Below are 17,195 nucleotides of genomic sequence, written 5' to 3' on the forward strand. Positions count from 1 at the left end.
CTTCCTCAAGGTAGATTTTTATGATTGGACCATTAATTACACTTATTAATAATTATGTAGCAATATGATTACATATTAATAATGATTGCTGATTATTAAATGAGGTTATTAACATATTTAAGACTTCTGACGCACATTGTCCAGTTGCTTTGTAAAAAAAAGCATCTTAGTCTTACTGTCATAGGGTAGAATGCCTATTTCTCCTCCTTTCCTTATTTTTTTACTTTTCTCCCTCCTCTTTCTTTCATTCCATCATTAATGTATATTCCTTTGACAGATATGTTGAATACCTTTTATAGCCAAAGCCCTGTGCTGGGTCATGGGGGGTACAAGGCTAGTACTGCTCAGGACAGACAAAGATCATGCAATTGTGTAACTACAGCTACTGATAAGGATTATGAAGGAAGCTTCCTAGTGTTACGGATACTTATAAACTCTATATGCCGTCTGGCATAGGGACAGGACTGGAGGAGAAAACAGTCTACGACTTGGCTTTTTTGAGGCTGCAAGAGTGCTCTGTGGCTATTGGGCAAACAGGATGGAAGGTGCCTTTTGTGAAGTATGGGAGGATAGGCTTGGCTGGAGAGTGGGAGTGCACAGCTGACCTTGTTATGGACTTGGGCCTTTATCCCAAGAGTAACATGTAGCCAATAAAGGGTTAAAGAAGGGAGCTGATGGTGACCTAACCATCTTTGAGACATTTTGGAGGGGGTCAGAGGGGATTCCTAGAGTCAAAGATTAGATTGTGAAGGTAGCCATGGAATCTCCCCACCTGGCACTGGGTCATTTTTTTTAATTGCTAATTTTATGAATGAAAATGTAAAACGTATTACAAGTGTAACTGAATATTTCCCCAAGCATTTGACAGGCATTTGCACTTCCTTTTTTGGGAACTGGCTTTTTATCTACTGCAGAGTTAGTGGGGGCAGTGTAATGGCCAAGAGCACCCGCTCTGGAGCCAAAATGCCTGAGTCTGAATCCTGGCTCAGCCTGTTACTGGCTGTGTTATCTCGAACAACTTTGGTCTACCTCAGCCTTTCATGCTGTAACATGGGGACAGCAACAGTGTACCTCTCTCATAAGGTGGTTGTGAAAATTAAAAGATAAAGTACAGGGACTTCCCTGGTGGTCCAGCGGCTAAGACTCCATGCTCCCAATGCAGAGGACCTGGGTTTGATCCCTGGTCAGGGAACTAGATCCCACATGCATGCCGCAACTAAGAGTTCACATGCCTCAACTAAGGAGCCCGTGAGTCGGTGCAACCAGAAAAATAAATAAATAAAAAATAGGGCTTCCCTGGTGGCGCCGTGGTTGAGAGTCCGCCAGCCGATGCAGGGGACGCGGGTTCGTGTCCCGGTCCGGGAAGATCCCACATGCTGCGGAGCGGCTGGGCCCGTGAGCCGTGGCCGCTGAGCCTGCGTGTCTGGAGCCTGTGCTCCGCAGCGGGAGAGGCCGCGACAGTGAGAGGCCCGCGCACTACGATGAAAAGTGGCCCCCGCTTGCCCAACTGGGGAAAGCCCTCGCACGGAAACGGAGACCCAACACAGCCAAAAATAAATAAATAAACAAACAAACAATAAATAAATAAATAAAAGATAAACTACAGTGCTGGCCCATATGAGCACTCCATATGTATATGCTGTCTTATCTAGGTATGTGGGCTTTATATATACACATATACATATTAACTCTGTCCTGTGTGTGATGTGTTGTAACTGTGATTCCCTGTCCATTTTAATTTTTTTATTGTCTCTTTTTAAAAACTTTTTTCTGTGAACATTTTCAAACATCATGTCACTATTCTGAAGTACAAAAATATATCTGCAGTGAACAGATGTCAGTCTTCTCCTTTGTGATGTCTTCCATTGCTGTGAAACAGGTCAAGTCATACACAAAGACTTTGGTTTTTAGTGTTTTTATTTAAAATACTTCACAAATAATCCTTTAATCCATTTGTAATTTATTTTGGTTTATTAATATAAGGCAAGACTCTGAATAGATCTTTCTTTCCAAAAAGTCTATCAATTAGCCAAGTTCCATCTATAGACTAATCCTTCTTCCCCTCACTGCTGCTTTTGGCTCCTATCATGCATTGGATCTGTACACACACTTGGGTCTATTGGGGGAAAAGTGGTTCTGCGCTATTAGGCTGTAGCTCCAATCCTGTATTATACCAGTGCTGCTTTGATTTAATCCGTATGGCTGTCCTCTTTTAAAAAATATTTTGGCTATTCTTGCCTGTTTGTTCTTGCACTTGAACTTTAATCATTTTGTCAGGTATCCACTCCTTACTGCCCCTAAGCTCACTAGAATTTGCAATAAACTGTTATTTAATTTGGCACTAATTGGCGTTCATAAACTATTCCGCCATCACATTTGGAGCTGGTGTATCCTTCTACTTAAAACAGGTATTCCTCAACAGAGTTTTGTACTTTTCCACGTGTAGGCTCTTCACATTTCTTAGGATTATTCCCAGATGTTTCCCTTTTCTTTTTTAATGTTTTATTTGCTGTTAAGAATATAGTATTTTGGGGCTTCCCTGGTGGTGCAGTGGTTGAGAGTCCGCCTGCCGATGCAGGGGACACGGGTTCGTGCCCCGGTCCAGGAGGATCCCACATGCCGCGGAGTGGCTGGGCCCGTGAGCCATGGCCGCTGACCGTGCGTGTCCGGAGCCTGTGCTCCGCAACGGGAGAGGCCACAACAGTGCGAGGCCCGCGTACTGCAAAAAAAAAAAAAAAAAAAGAATATAGTATTTTTCATATAAGGAAGGGTTGTGTTTTGTATATTTCTCTTATATCCAGCCATATTACTTAACTGATGGTGGTCCAAGAGTTTTCATTTAATCTTCTTGGATCAACAAGGGTCATGATATTATCATCTGCAAATAATGTTTTTCTTTCCTTTTTTAATAGTTTTCTCTTATTTCTGTTTTGTGTTATAGAATATGCTAGGATCTTCAAAATAATGTTAAATACCATATCTCTGATTCTAAGACCATTGAGCATAAGAACATGCTATCAATTTAATAATAGCTTTTAGGGGCTACTAGTCAAAATATACCAATACATAATATACATGCATGTAATTCACATCCCAATATCAGAAAAGTTTGGAGTACATCTCAGAATTGAGGAGATAACAGTGGTAATGATGGCCCTCCTTATTTTATTTCTTATTTTAGTGGGAATGCCTAACTATTCCATTTTAAATATGATATTGGCTCTCAGTTTATGATAGGTAGTCTTTGTTATATTACAGAAATATCCTTTTCTTCAAATAAAACAAAAAGCTCTAGTTCTGCTGGACAGTAATGAGAAGGCTGTACTGTTTGGTTTAACAAAAAAGTGGAAATTGTGGCTGTGCACATCATCTGTGCCAGCTGGTCTGCTGGTCTGTTGCTGCCTTTTTCCTTGATAGCCCCAAATACAGAAATCCCTGGCTGCACAGCAAGGTCTGTGCTAGTCCTGTACCTGGAGCTCCCTGATGTGCACAGCCTTTCCAGGATGGTGTATTAGTTTCCTACAGCTGCAATAACAAATTACCACAGATTTGGTGGCTTAAAACCATAGAAATTTATTCTCTCACAGTTCTGGAGGCTAGAAATCTGAAGTCCGTTCACTGGGAGGAAGTCGAGGTGTTGCAGGCCTGTGCTCCCTCCAGAGCCTCTCCGGGAGAATCGGTCCTTGCCCCTGCCAGCTTCTGGTGGCTGCCTGCATTGCTTGACTTGTGGCCTTATCACTCCAGCCTTCAAGGCCAGTGTCTTCAAATCTCTCTCTGCTACGTCTTCACTGTCTTCACGCACCTTCTCCTCTGTGTGCGTAGATGGAAATTTTTCTGAACTTGTCGATGCTGAAAGAAGTGCTTTTAAAGTCATATGTTAGGAATAGCAAAGCCTTATTCATTCCCTTTGGGAAGAAGATTGTGGTCACCTGGAAATAGCTCTAGGTCAATTCTCAGAAAATCAATACGCTGAAATTCAGTTCCACAAAAGCCCCTCAACCTTGCCACCTCCCACTGTTCCCCCGGTCTCCTCCTCAATCTCCAGCTCTTCAGCTTCAGGGAGACGGGCAGAGTACATTTCCTCTAATACTGTTGTGAAGGAAGGATAAAAACTGGTCGATTGAGACTAGAGAGCTTAAAGAAAAGGTGAGGTCAGCATATTGGTAGTTTAGTAAATCGGTTATTCAGGGAATTGGCCACTTGGCAAGTCAGCTTTCTGCGATTGGCTGTTCCTGAAATCGGCCCACTTCCCCCGGAAACACTGCAGAACTTGGGGGCAGAGGCTGCCCTCGGGCCTGCCTAGAACAGGACTGCACTTGTCCCGTCTGCTTCCTGCAAGCCATGGAGATGGGGACATTGCCCTTGCAGGAAGCTGGGACTGAGCCCAGCCACTCATAGGCTAGGTCCTAGGGGTGAGAAGGAAGAGAAGGCAAGAGTGAGAGGGAGGTCCCCCCTTTGGACTCTGGCTCAGCGGAACCCAAGTGTGGCCCAGTAGCTGAACCTCTTTGCTGGCCAGAGCCAAACCAGACGTCAGTCAGGTGCTGCCTGCCAGACCAACCTAGCATGGAAGAGGTGGTTTCAGGGTGTCAGGACTTATTGCAGGAGACCACAAGCTATGTAGAGTCATCTTGTGGGGTGGTTAGGAGACTAAACGTACATTCCCTGTTTAAACTTGCATGTAAAATATTCAGCACAGGCATGTTAGCCATTAGTAGTAGTATTGTTTTGACATTATTACTAATATATCTTTAAAATATGGTAATACTTATCACAATGCCTATAAATGGTTGATAAATACCATTTTCTTCTTTCATTTACTGGATAACTTTGGGTAGAGGCACTTACCCACTTCTGGAGACCTCTGTTTCTTCTGGGGGTACCTGGGGCATCTCTTGCTTTCTTGTAACTGCAAAAGCCAGTCTAGTCGTTAACCTCAATAGAATATAAATCAGCATAAAGACAGCTGTGGAGCACTGCTCAGTCAGTTGGGCAACTTCGCTATTCTGCCTTATAGGTTATCAAAGCAAGTCGGGTTATTATAGGAAGACCCTGTAAATTGTGAAAATTATGTTCATGTGGCAGTAGCTGTTTAGTGGAATAAAAAACCCAATGATATATTGAAAGAGAAACAACAACAACAAAAAAAGGAAGGCAATAAATTTATGCCTAGCAACTCTACGAATTGCTTGTTATGTATTTCCTAGGAGTTAAGATAAGAACATGAGTTTATTTTTGTACAGATCCTATTCTAAAATAGTGCCCTAGTACTTAAAAATACCTCAGTAATTCATTACTTTTTTGATAATGTGTTGCAAGTTCAGTAGCACACATTCACAGTCAGTACATTTCTGTTGCAGTATCTGCTGTATGAGCAAATATTGAAGGAGTTTGCAGACATCTGCTTTACAGTAGGGAGATAGATGATCCAATTGGATGTAGCCCATATGTGCAGTAAAGTCTGGTTGTAGGAAATTACAGACGAAAAAGACCGTTGTTGTAAATATGCACCCCTGCGCACAGTAAGGTTAAGCAGAATATCCGCAAGACAAATTAATCATTACAAAGAAGACTAACAGTTATATTTATAGTTTAAAAGCAAGAATAGCAGGGACTGGAAACTAAAACCAACCCAGTAGCCCAAATGATAATGCGTCCTTCCCCATAATGGGTGAAGTCCAGGCCCCTGAAGGCACACATGGAGCCAGAGCTTGGCAGTGTTATGTGGCAGCCAGATTTCTGAGAACACTGAATGGGGGGCTTTTTCTGTAATACCAAATTTTAGATGGTAACTCTTAATCACTTAGGTGATTGTTAGCAAGTAGCCCTAGGTAGTATGTTCACAGGAGGTCTTGCATTTGGGGTTACTTCACAGCTGAGCAGAAGACACAGGCTCCTGGGGAGGTGAGCCCCAGTGTTAGGAGAGCTGCGCTTGTGTGTCCATGGAGGCTTTACGCACAGGGAAGACAGCAGGGTGGACACCAGTGAATTAACAATGGAGATTTAGGGGTAACTTTGACAGTGTTTGCTCATCTGTATTTTCTGAAACTTTTTGCAATCAACCTGTTACTTTTGGTTAATTTTTAAAAGAGCTTCCTCCAACTCAAGCCCCTACAATAGAACAGCACGAAGACTGATGTCACCACCTCACAACCCTGTGGGAGCTGAAACAATTCCTGATGGGGAGGAGATGAAATGTTTATGAATAACTCTGTCTGCAGTTACTCAAGCTGCTGAGATTAAATGACAAGAGCAGTTGTTGTTCTTTCAAGGCATGAACCGAACCTCTGTTTAGGAAACATATTTCCCCTCCCTGCTTCACCACTGCATCCTAGGTTCGATTCAAAGCCATGGAGGCAGCAGCAGTGCAGCTTCCTCTGCACAGTAGCTGTGATTACTGCTTCTCTGGATCTTCTTTTTTTTTCTAATTTTTATTTATTTATTTATTTATTTGGCTGTGTCCAGTCTTGGTTGCGGCATGCGGGATCTTTCATTGTGGCACACGGGCTTCTCTCTAGTTGTGGCGTGCAGGCTCTAGAGCGCGTAGGCTCAGTAGTCGTGGCGCGCGGGCTTAGTTGCCCTGCGGCATGTGGGATCTTAGTTCCCAGACCAGGGATCGACCCCGCGTCCCCTGCATTGGAAGGCAGATTCTTAACCACTGGACCACCAGGGAAGTCCCTGGATCATTCCTGTAGAAGGGTTAAAGGCTTTGGGATTGTTTAGCTTGAAGGCAAGAAAGCAGAGGTAAGACGTAACTCATTTCATTATACTTAAATGAAAAGTAGAACATGGGGAGGTAAGCTGGAATTGGTACAGGGAGAGTTTGCTGTTGTTTTCAACCTTTTAAAATTGTGAAGTACAGCACATACCTACAGAAAGGTACATAAAGCGTCAGTGTATAACTTAATGAATTATTGGAGAGCCATATGTGTGGCCAAGTCAAGAACTAGAACATCACCAGCACCCAGAGCATTCCTTCCCAGGCAAAACCCCTCCTCCCTCCCTAGAGATAACCACCATCCTGTCTTTTATGCAGTGTATACTATAGTTGTTTTGCCTGGTTTGGGACTTTATGTAAGTGGAACTATGTATATGGCTTCTTTCACTCAGTGTCCTGTTTAGATAATTAGCCACTTCGGTGCATGTGGTTATAGTTCTTTCATTTTTGCTGCTGTATAATATTCTATCATAGGCAAATGCCACCATTTATCCATTTTCCTTTTGATGAACATTTGGGTTGTTTCAGGTTAGGAGCTATTATGAATAATGCAACTACCAACTTCTTGTATGTGTATCCTGGTCTCGGAGTGGAATTGCTGAACTGCAGGGTGTGTACATTCACACCTTTCCCAGGTTTCCTGTGGTGACTAGGAGCTGCTCCGCTTTCCCCCCTGCTCTGATCAGATGGTTAATGTGCCTGTTTGACGGATGGACAGTAACTCACTGAGGCTTTGCTGTGCATTTCCCTAACATGATGCGATTGAGCACTGTTTCTTACGTGTGGTGATATTTTTAATTTCTTCTTGTGACATTCCCGTGTCACTGTTTTGCCCGTTGTTTTTTCTACCGAGCAGTCGGTTATTCAATCAACTAACTATAACTCTGAAGGTCACTATGCAGGGGATGTGGGGATGTTCCCTGACCCAAGGAGTAGACTTTACAGATCTAAAGGCAGATACATAAACAAGTAGTTCATAACATTGTGATAATCGTTGACGCATCAGTCTTCTCCACTAGGCTGTCTGTTAGCTGAAGGGACAGGACTTTTATTTGTGTCATGTCCTCAGTGCTTTACACAGTATCTGGCACACATTAGGTGCTTAGTAAAGTCTCTGTTAAATGAATGAATGAGGAATTTTTGGAGGATGGTGAAAGTGCTCTAGTAGGGGTAAGTGTTGAATAAGAGAGAAGCACAAAATAAGGAACCACGAATTGCACCTACTCCCCCACCCAGAGTGGGGCAAACTTCCCTAGGAGGTAATATTTGAAGCAGATCTTGAAAGACTTTCACCAGAAGCAATGGAGGAAGTACATTCAAGGCAAAGGAATAGAATGTGCAAAGGCATGGAGAGGGAAAGTACATGCCACGCTAGAAATGAGAAGTTGGGGAGGGGGGCTAACACTTAGGGTGAATGGAGTGAGAGGACAGTGAGAAAGGGCATCAGCTGGAGACAGTGCTGTGAAGGGACTGCCTTGTATGTCTCATAAGCAGTTGTCGACTGAAAAAAATGCACAACCTAAAAGTTGAGAGTCATGTTTTATTTGGTGGACAAAACTGAAGACTTAAGCCCAGGACACAGCATCTCAGATAACTCTGAGAGACTGCTCTAAAGAGGCAAGGGAGGGAGCCAGGATATATAGGAGTTTTTGCAACCAAGACCAGGTAGTTGGCAACATCAACAGATTACTGTTAATTAAAGAAAAACAGATATATCCTGTGTTTTCTCATCCTGAGTTTCCCTCAGGGCTCACCGTTGTGGTGGCTATAATATGATGGCTTGATGGCTGCAACATCCTTTGTTTACTGATATGGCAGGCAATATTTTTCATTCACACAGTGGGGATAAAATTGAAATTAAATACAGAAAAAGAAATTTCTCACAGATGGGGGGAGGGGAGCTGTTGAGCAATAGAATTGATCTACAGAATCTTTTCCTAGACATCTTGGACAAAACAGAGCAGATATATAAGCCTGATCATGAAGTCCATTGATAACAAAAGTTATCTTTTGGAAAGCCATGGTGTAACCTGAGCAAGTGTAGAGTGACTTTCCGCAGTCAGGCCTGGATTTAGCAGCAGCGTGGTCCCAGTGGAGCCTCCATTTCCACATCTGTAATTTGGGAATAATGCCTACCCGGCAGAGGTGTTGTGAAGATTAAGGAGATAAGGTGGGTCTTCCCTGGCGGTCCAGCGGTTGACTCCGCACTTGCACTGCAGGGCGCACTGGCGCGTCCAAAAAAAAAAAAGAGAGAGAGATCAGGCCTGTAAACGATTTGACCCTTGCCTGGATGGTGGATGCTGAAAGGTGGGATGCTTTTATGATGTAGATCCTTTACTGTTCAGTTGCTGGTATCATTATCTTGCTACTATATACTGGCTGTTAAGTGGTCGCGTCAGTTAATATGCTAGAGTATGAGTAAAGTCCACAGTGAGGACGTTAGTCATCTGAAGAGTTCGCCACCCCTCCCCCCCCACCCCCGCACTGCCACATTAGAGACACGAGGTCACGTTAGTTTGGACCTGGGAGTAAGAGGACAGAACCGCAGGCTTTTTCTCCAGCGCTAGGCTTCGCAGGGTGGCTTTGTTCTCCGTTTGCTTTATCCCATGTATTCCTGAGAAGACCATGAGGGGAATAAAGAGCTCAGTTTTTATAGCTGTTTTCCTAAAAAAGAGTATCTTGCCTAGTTCTCATGCAAGGAAGGGATTAAACTTGTTACCCGCGTGAAACCAGATGGCTTACGCTAGCTTTGCCCAAGCCCCGCCCCTCGGCCAAACTTTCCAAAGAGGGAGGTCCTTCTGAAGAAACGAAAGTGAAATTGAACCGGAGCCATTTCACAACCCTGCTCCTCGCCTGCCTGGGCTTGTCCTAATTCCAGAGGCGCCTCTTGTGACTTGGAGGCCGACAACCCGCGTTGGGAAGGGTCCCCCTTGGGGAGGGTCACGGCGAGCGGACACCTGGACATGCCTCGGGCGCGCCATGGACCCGAGGCAGGTAAGCCGCTGGGGTCAGAGCCCAGAGCGGGCCGCCTGCAACTTGTTCGCCCTGGCTCATCGTATACCTCCCTACGCTCCTGTTTTCATGCATGACATATGCGCGTTGTGTGTGTGTGTGTGTGAGAGAGAGAGAGAGAGAGTGTGTGTATGTGTTTTCTTGCCAAACAAAATTTATGTTCTAGGAATTTAGGAATTTGTATTTTGCTAATTAATTGTGTCGAGCAAGGCGTGGAAGAGGGTTTGTGGGGAAATTGCACTCCCCTCCCCCCTTCTGAGGAACAAGGCCTGAGCCCAGGTCAAGACAGTTCCCCTCTGCTTTTCTGCTAGGACCCCACGGCTGCCCACGCCTCCTTTAGCCCCACTTGGACAACATGCTTTACTTTTAGCGTCTGTGCTCCTTCTTAACCTGTAGGAGAAAGTTTACAGTGGCTTTATTCATTATCTCCAAAAACTGGTATATCAATATAATGGAAAACTGCTCGGCAAAAAAGGGCAGGAACTATTGCTATATGCATCAACATGGACAAATTTCAGATTCATGATGCTAAGCAAAAGAAGCTGGACTCAAAAGACTGCATACTGTATGAATCCATTTAGATGACATTCTGGAAAAAGCAAAGCTAGAGAGACAAGACAGATCAGTGGTTGACAGGGGCTGTGTGTGGAGAAAGGAATTGATTGCAAAGTGCATGAGAAAACGTTTTTGGGAAATGGGAATGTTCTACATCTTGATCTGAGTGGTAGTTATAAGGCTGTGTGTGCTTTGACTCTATATGGTCAAAACTCATAGAATTATACACTAAACAGAATACATTTTACTGTATGTAAATATACCTCGATTTTAAATATATATAAAGTATATGTACACAAGTACATATATATGTGTGTGGTATGTATACATACATATGTGTGTGCATGTGTATATATATTTTTCCCTTCTTTAAAAGGATTAGGGACACCTGACTTACAGGAAAAGCATTTCTTTATGCAAACCAATATATTACCCTTTGGAGCCCATGTGGTAGAGGTGGGGGGCTTGTCTCTTAATCCTAAATATATGAGAATAGATTAAAGTGAAATTTTGCAGAGCAGTGAATGTTACGTGGCTTGTTACATAGCTTGTATAGTACGTAGGCATGAAGTTGGGTGAGTGGAGATGTTGAGGGATTTAGGAATGGTCACCATGGAGGTTGGTTTCTCACTTTCTTTGCTCTCACCTGCCATTCAGTGGCTCTCTTCCAAATGGCTGTTCTCAAGTGGTGGTTTGGCTTGGTTTTGCTTTTAGGAGATTTTAGGGTGTATAAAGAAAAAAATTAATAATCTCCCTCTAATTTTTCCCTAAAATAACTATTGTTAACAAATTCGTGTATCCTTTTGAGTCCTGTGAACCAGGCACCCACTGTCTGTACTCACATATACCTCAGCCCCAGGTGGGGGTAGGGGGGTTGTGTGCAGCAAGAGGAGAAGAAAAGAGATGGAATACGTGTCTAGCAGTGTCTTGTTCGTGCAGACATTGGTTCAGGATCAGCTTTGTTCCAGGTGCTGCCTTAGGTGCTAGGGATGCAAAGATAGCTGAAGTGTAGTCCTTGTCCCCCAGGGGCTTACTGTCGAGTTGACTGCAGCCCCCCCATCAATACTACATGGGGAATATTAATAGTGGAGAGCTGAGAATAATTTCTAGGGTACCTAATATTGTTAATCACCTTTCAGACACACTACAATCTATATGTGCCATTAAAAAAAATCAGTAGCTATGATAAAAGGTAAAGTAAGTGGTGTAACAGGTGCTGGATGGGAGTTCAAGGAGAGGAAACTCTCATGGGGTCGGCGGGGGGTGGGGGGGAGTCGGAAGTCTCCTGAAGAAGGTGGCAGTTAGAGAGATCTGTAGTGAGTTGTCATAGGTGGCAGTAAGGGGAAAAGCAGGCACATTGCACTGGAGTGTAGAGGGGTGGAAAGATGAGAGGCACTTGTGGTAGCCCATGTGAGAGGTAATGAGGGTCTAGAACTGGAAAAGACATGTTTAAGAGAAAAGATAGAGGTGGTAGACAAGATGGGACTTGGCACCCACCTGATGAGGTGTGAGAGATGAGGGAGGGAGGGAGGAAGGCAGGCAGGCAGGCAGGCAGGCAGAAAAGATGATCAGGTTTCCAGCCTTAATAACTCAGGAGAATGCTGCCATTAACAGTAATAACAGTGAGAGAAGGGGCTGGATTGAGGGAAAAGATTAATTTAGTTCAGAATGTGTGGCGTTTGGGTAATGGCAGGATATCTAAGGGGACAGACAGATCGTCTAGGCATTTGAAAATTCAGGTCTTAAGCTTCAGCACAGGTGGTAGCCAAGCCATTGGAGGAGAATTTTTAAAGAAGAGAGCTCAATCCACATTGAGTCAGCACATGTTTGTTGTACTGAATTGACCACCAAACGTGTGAAAACCTAACAGAAGTTCAAGAGCAGGAATTTAGCGTGGTGAGGCGGTATCCTCCTCCAGCACCATTTAGAACCTTTGGAACAGAAAAAGGGGACAGCAGGCCTTGGGTGGTGAAGGGAACTGACCATGAGATCCAGGCTGAATGAGGAGGTGTGTGAAGCCAGAATGGAGACAAACCAGGAGTGGCTGACCTGCAGCTACAGGGGTGGAGGTAGAAACACAGAGAAGTTGTTGGCTGAGAAGAGCAAGAGTCTGCAAACGGCGGCCTGCGGGCCAAGTGCAGCCTTCCCCTTGGTTTTGTAAAAGGAAGTTTTACATTTTGCCTGTAGCTGCTTTTGTGCTACAGTTGAATGCCCCTCTGGCCCTTTACAGAAAAAGTTCACTGACCCTGGAAAAGTTTCAGGGTTTGAGGTTTGATAGTGGCCCGGCTCAAGTAACAGTGAGATTGAATGAGGAGCCGCACAAGCCCCTTGTGTGGCTGAAAGGTGGAGGTGGCCATCATTGGAGCCGCACTAAGGAGATGTGCAGCGAGCGTGCTGTGAGCTTGACCAGCAAGAGCGCTAAAATCCCCTCATTGTGACGGGGCGCAGGGGTTGAGGAGTAGAAGGCTGAAGTTATTGAAGAAAGGGACGCAGCTGCCTGCAGGTCCCTGTAGCCTTCAGGAGAATCAGACAAGGGGAATGTGAGCAAGAGGAATCATTGTTCCTAGATATGCAAGCCCTGGGGACGGGCAGCAGGGTATTTACTGACACCCCCAGGGTCCCTTTTGTCCTTAGAAAAAAGACACATGGTTCTCGTCCTTCAGTGTGGTGCCCAGGCTTGGAAGGGACACTGGGCACTTCTACCCAAACCACCAGGCTCCCCTGGCTGTGCAGAGTTGGCAGCGTCTATTCCTGGATACCTCGGCCCTAGCCTCCCACACCCCTTTAGCTACTTCCCAATAGCCGCTTCCACAGCGTGTCTTTAGAACCCGGTTCTGTAGGTCACAAGCTTCGCCATCTTCTCTCAGACCGCCGCCCATTTACCAGACGGCGAGCACTGTGACTCTACACGTCTTGCTTCCTGCTCTTCCATCTCTTCCCACTGTCGGGTCCACAGGTAGTACTTATGAGGTGGGCGGGCCACCCTAGCTAGGTCACAAGCCCACGTCTCACTTGCCTTCTCAGCTTATTAGGAATCAGGTGCAGCCCTCACACCCACCCCAGGCAGCGGGGAGGGACAGGCTCGCCGCTGCAGTCCCAATTCACTTTCTTTTCCATCTTCTTGTTCTGCAGGGGTGTTCCCTCAACAGATACCAAACCCATCCCGTTCAAGGCTATGAGCACAGCAAGCTCAGACACCAGCAGCCAGGGCTGGGATCTTATCCTAATAGTTTCCAGCTCCAGCAAATAGAGTTTCTCAAGGGGCAACTCCCAGAAGCACCCCTAATTGAAAAGCAGGCACTATCACTGCCACTGTTCCTTCCTGGACTCGGGCCAAGGTTTCCAGGACCACCTGCCAGAGGCGGGTACCTTCAGATCCCGGGTGTCCCCAGGGGCGTGCCTCTCAGAAGTCAGGTGCTCCCAGGAGGGTTCCAGCATCCTACCCCACGTGGCTGGGTTCAGCCATGGAGAGGTGTTGATAGGCTCTCCTCACGTTTCCAGGAACTGACTATCAGCCAGAATCAGGAGCAAAGGATCTTAGAGCTCTTGAAGGAGCTTGGGGAAGGGAAGGCCACCACAGCACTTGATCTGGCCAGGAAACTCCAAGCCCAAAAGAAGGAAATCAATCAAGTTTTATACTCTTTGGCAAAGAAGGGTAAGCTGCATCGGGAGGCAGGAACGCCCCCTTTGTGGAGACTTTCAGTTCCGGTTCAGGCTTGGAACCAGCCCAGCCAAGCAGCGAGAGCAGACAGTCATAGCCAGGGAGCTCCAAGCTCAGACTTCAGTTTGGAAACTGAAGACAGAAGCCTCACATCTGGCTTGGAAGATCCTCCTGAGCCTCTCGACATGGCTGAGATCAAGGAAAAGATCTGCGATTACCTGTTTAATGTGTGCAACTCCTCTGCCCTGAATTTGGCTAAAAACATTGGCTTCACCAGGGCCCGAGATGTGACTGCCGTGCTGATTGACTTGGAAAGGCAGGGGGACGTCTACAGGCAAGGGACGACCCCTCCCATATGGCATTTGACCGATAAGAAGCGGGAGAGGATACAGATCAAGAGAAACACGAACAACGTTCCGGAAACCACTCAAGCTGCTATCCAGGAGACCAGAAAAATCGCAGATCTCCCCACCTGCAACTTACCTGCGTCAGATGCCTCAAACAGCATGGACACCACAGAAAAAGTGGAGAATGGGCAGGAACCCATCATAAAGTTAGAAACTAGGCAAGAGGTCACACCAGAACCAATAAAACTGAAACCACCTGTTCATGACAATGGCCCCTCCAAAACAGGGTATGTTGACTTTGAAAATGGCCAGTGGGCCACAGATGACATCCCAGATGACTTGAATAGTATCCACGCGGCACCAGGTGAGTTTCGAGCCATCATGGAGATGCCCTCCTTCTACAGTCATGGCTTACCACGGTGTTCACCCTACAAGAAACTGACAGAGTGCCAGCTGAAGAACCCCATCAGCGGCCTGTTAGAATATGCTCAGTTCGCTAGTCAGACCTGTGAGTTCAACCTGATAGAGCAGAGTGGACCACCCCATGAACCTCGGTAAGAGACCACCCAGGATTTGTGCCTAAGGTTGGGGTCAGGCACTCTTGCTCCTGATGGAGTCTCTGCTGACTCGTGAGCAGTGCCAGTTGGTGGCCCCTGTCTTTTCCCTCTTTTTTCCTGCCTGTGGGCTGAATCACCCTTGTCTGGCCCTTCCTCCACATCTTGAGCAGGGAATGTAGACCTCGGCCCAGCCAAAATCTTGGCTGAGCAAGGGGGAGGTTGGCAGCCTTGGCTAAAATGAAGCTTCTTTGGAGGTGATTAGCTGCCATGCATCAGTGTTATGCCTGCCTCCTAAGGCCAGAGGTAATGAAGACTTGACACCCTTCCCGCTCCCTTCCATGTGCCGTCCTCCCTCCCCCCGAGCTGAGTCCCCCAGGGGGTGCAGGAACAGGTGGGTAGTGGCAGTGTGCACACAGAGAGTAAGGGTGGGTTGTGCTGCTAAGCAGCAGCGGGTCCAAACCGCACATCCCCACCCGCTCCTGCTCAGCTCCCGTAGGGAGAGGATGCTGTAGAGTGCACGGCTGCCTGCCTGTTGAAGGTGGTGGTTCTAATTTTACACACCGCCTCTGCACAGATGGGTGGGCTAGCACTTGCTACTGCTCCTAAGCTGTGAAATCAGAAATTACCTCACTCAGACAGCTGGCCCAGCCCTGCACCATAGGCTCTTCCAAGGCAGCGGACAGATTGAGGAAGACAGGTGGGCCCAGGAGCTGCTGCAGGGCCTAGCGGAGAGCTGAAACCACTGCAGCTGAGTGACTGCTTGCCAGTGAGGCCAGCAGAGAATCCCACTAACCTTTACATTAACCGTAGCCTGGTGTCTGAGGGTAAAGGATTCCCGGCGGTGACCCTTCCTCCTTATTCTGTCTTCATGACACTGAGATGGCATTGCAGGAGAGCTGTTAAGAAGAGGGGGTGCATCTGTCCAGAAGCTGACAGGGCCAGGACTGGTGTGCTTCTGTCTGGGGTAGAGACTGGATGGCTGTCATTCTCTTTCTTCTCCTACCATCCCCCTTCCCAGAGTTGGGGAACAGCAGTGGGTTTTGTGGTTAACCTTTCTTTGGACTCCAGCTATAAGAAACATTGATGCCATGCTCAAATATTTCAGAAGACCCAGGAAATAAGAAATTTGACCTACTTTTCTAAATGAAATCCCAGATTGAGCAAAGAGCTGAACAAATATGAAAGCTTGAACAGAGGCTGTCTAAGCTAAGTCCAGGGGCCTAGAACAAATGCTTTTTGGTTCTCTGCATAACAAGGGGAAATTCCTTTCATCTCAGGCATCAGACAAATAGAGCTATAGGATGACTCAAAAGAAACCATGAGAGTGGTGTATCTCTGAGGGTAGGTTGGGGATGAAAATAGGCCCCCAAAAGGGGCAGGTATCTGATCCCTGTAGGTGTCTGGGGAGTGTGAGACTGCACTGTAAGAAGCCTTCGCTTTCCTTAGGAGCTGCCCTTGAGGTGGCCAAGTCTACCACCATTGCTTTAGGGTAAAGGCTCTTTGGTTGCTAACAAGACTGTAGTGGTGATTTTATAGCTCATCATTTTTTGTACAGACTTGATATTAATTCATTGCTAAAAGGTAGTGGGTTTCCCTTGAGCTAGTTTCCTATCACCTGTGGCTATGTTTGCTCTAATGAGCTTGGAGAGAGAGTCACTGGCTGCTTTGTTTCCCAAAAAATAGGAACAGGCTGAGCCTCCAAAGGGACAGGAGTCCCTTGGCCTATCCTCCATCTCCTTCACAAGTCAACAAGCCCCTTAGTGTAGCAGGAAATTCCAGGGTGAAGATCTCTTTGGAGAGGGCAGAAGGGATGGCCTAGACTAGTGTTCACACATCTAATCACTTTCCATCAAGATTTAAATTCCAAGTTGTCATCAGTGGCCGAGAGTTTCCCCCAGCTGAAGCTGGCAGCAAGAAAGTGGCCAAGCAGGATGCAGCTATGAAAGCCATGACAATTCTGCTTGAGGAAGCTAAAGCCAAAGACAGTGGAAGATCAGAAGAATCATACTACTGTTCCTCGGAGAAAGAATCAGAGAAGGTAGGTGTCCTGCCCTCTGGGAGGACATCAGTTCACTCTCCAAGTCTGTGAAGTATCAGAACTTCATGTGACCCTCTTGAAACAATCTCAGCCTACCCAACCCACTGTCTCAGAGTCAGCTTCCCACCTCTACCCTGCCTCACCAGCCCACGTTTCCTCTTCTCATACCCAGCTCCCCTTCTAGTGCCCCCTCCCAACCTAACTGGAATTGCAGATTTTCAGGGTTGAAAGAGACGTTAAAAATTATTGAATCCAATCTCCTCTCTTGGCAGATAAGAAATGAGACGAAGAACATTTAAATTACTACTGT

The 17,195-nt window shown here is 46.1% G+C and overlaps 1 protein-coding gene across 1 annotated transcript in view; it reads left to right on the forward strand.

The window, feature by feature from the left end:
* The window catches only part of ADAR (adenosine deaminase RNA specific), a gene marked incomplete at its 5' end in the record, with an annotated part of 40,192 nt that overhangs the window by 8,575 nt on the left and 14,422 nt on the right, over window positions 1-17,195 (forward strand). The window contains 3 exon segments of the mRNA XM_082833678.1: window positions 13,415-14,844; window positions 16,702-16,917; window positions 16,919-16,937. Coding sequence (XP_082689804.1) covers window positions 13,415-14,844; window positions 16,702-16,917; window positions 16,919-16,937 — 1,665 coding nt within the window.

This window comes from Leucopleurus acutus (assembly GCF_964270905.1).
Source record: "Leucopleurus acutus genome assembly, chromosome: 2".
Lineage (NCBI taxonomy): Eukaryota > Metazoa > Chordata > Mammalia > Artiodactyla > Delphinidae > Leucopleurus > Leucopleurus acutus.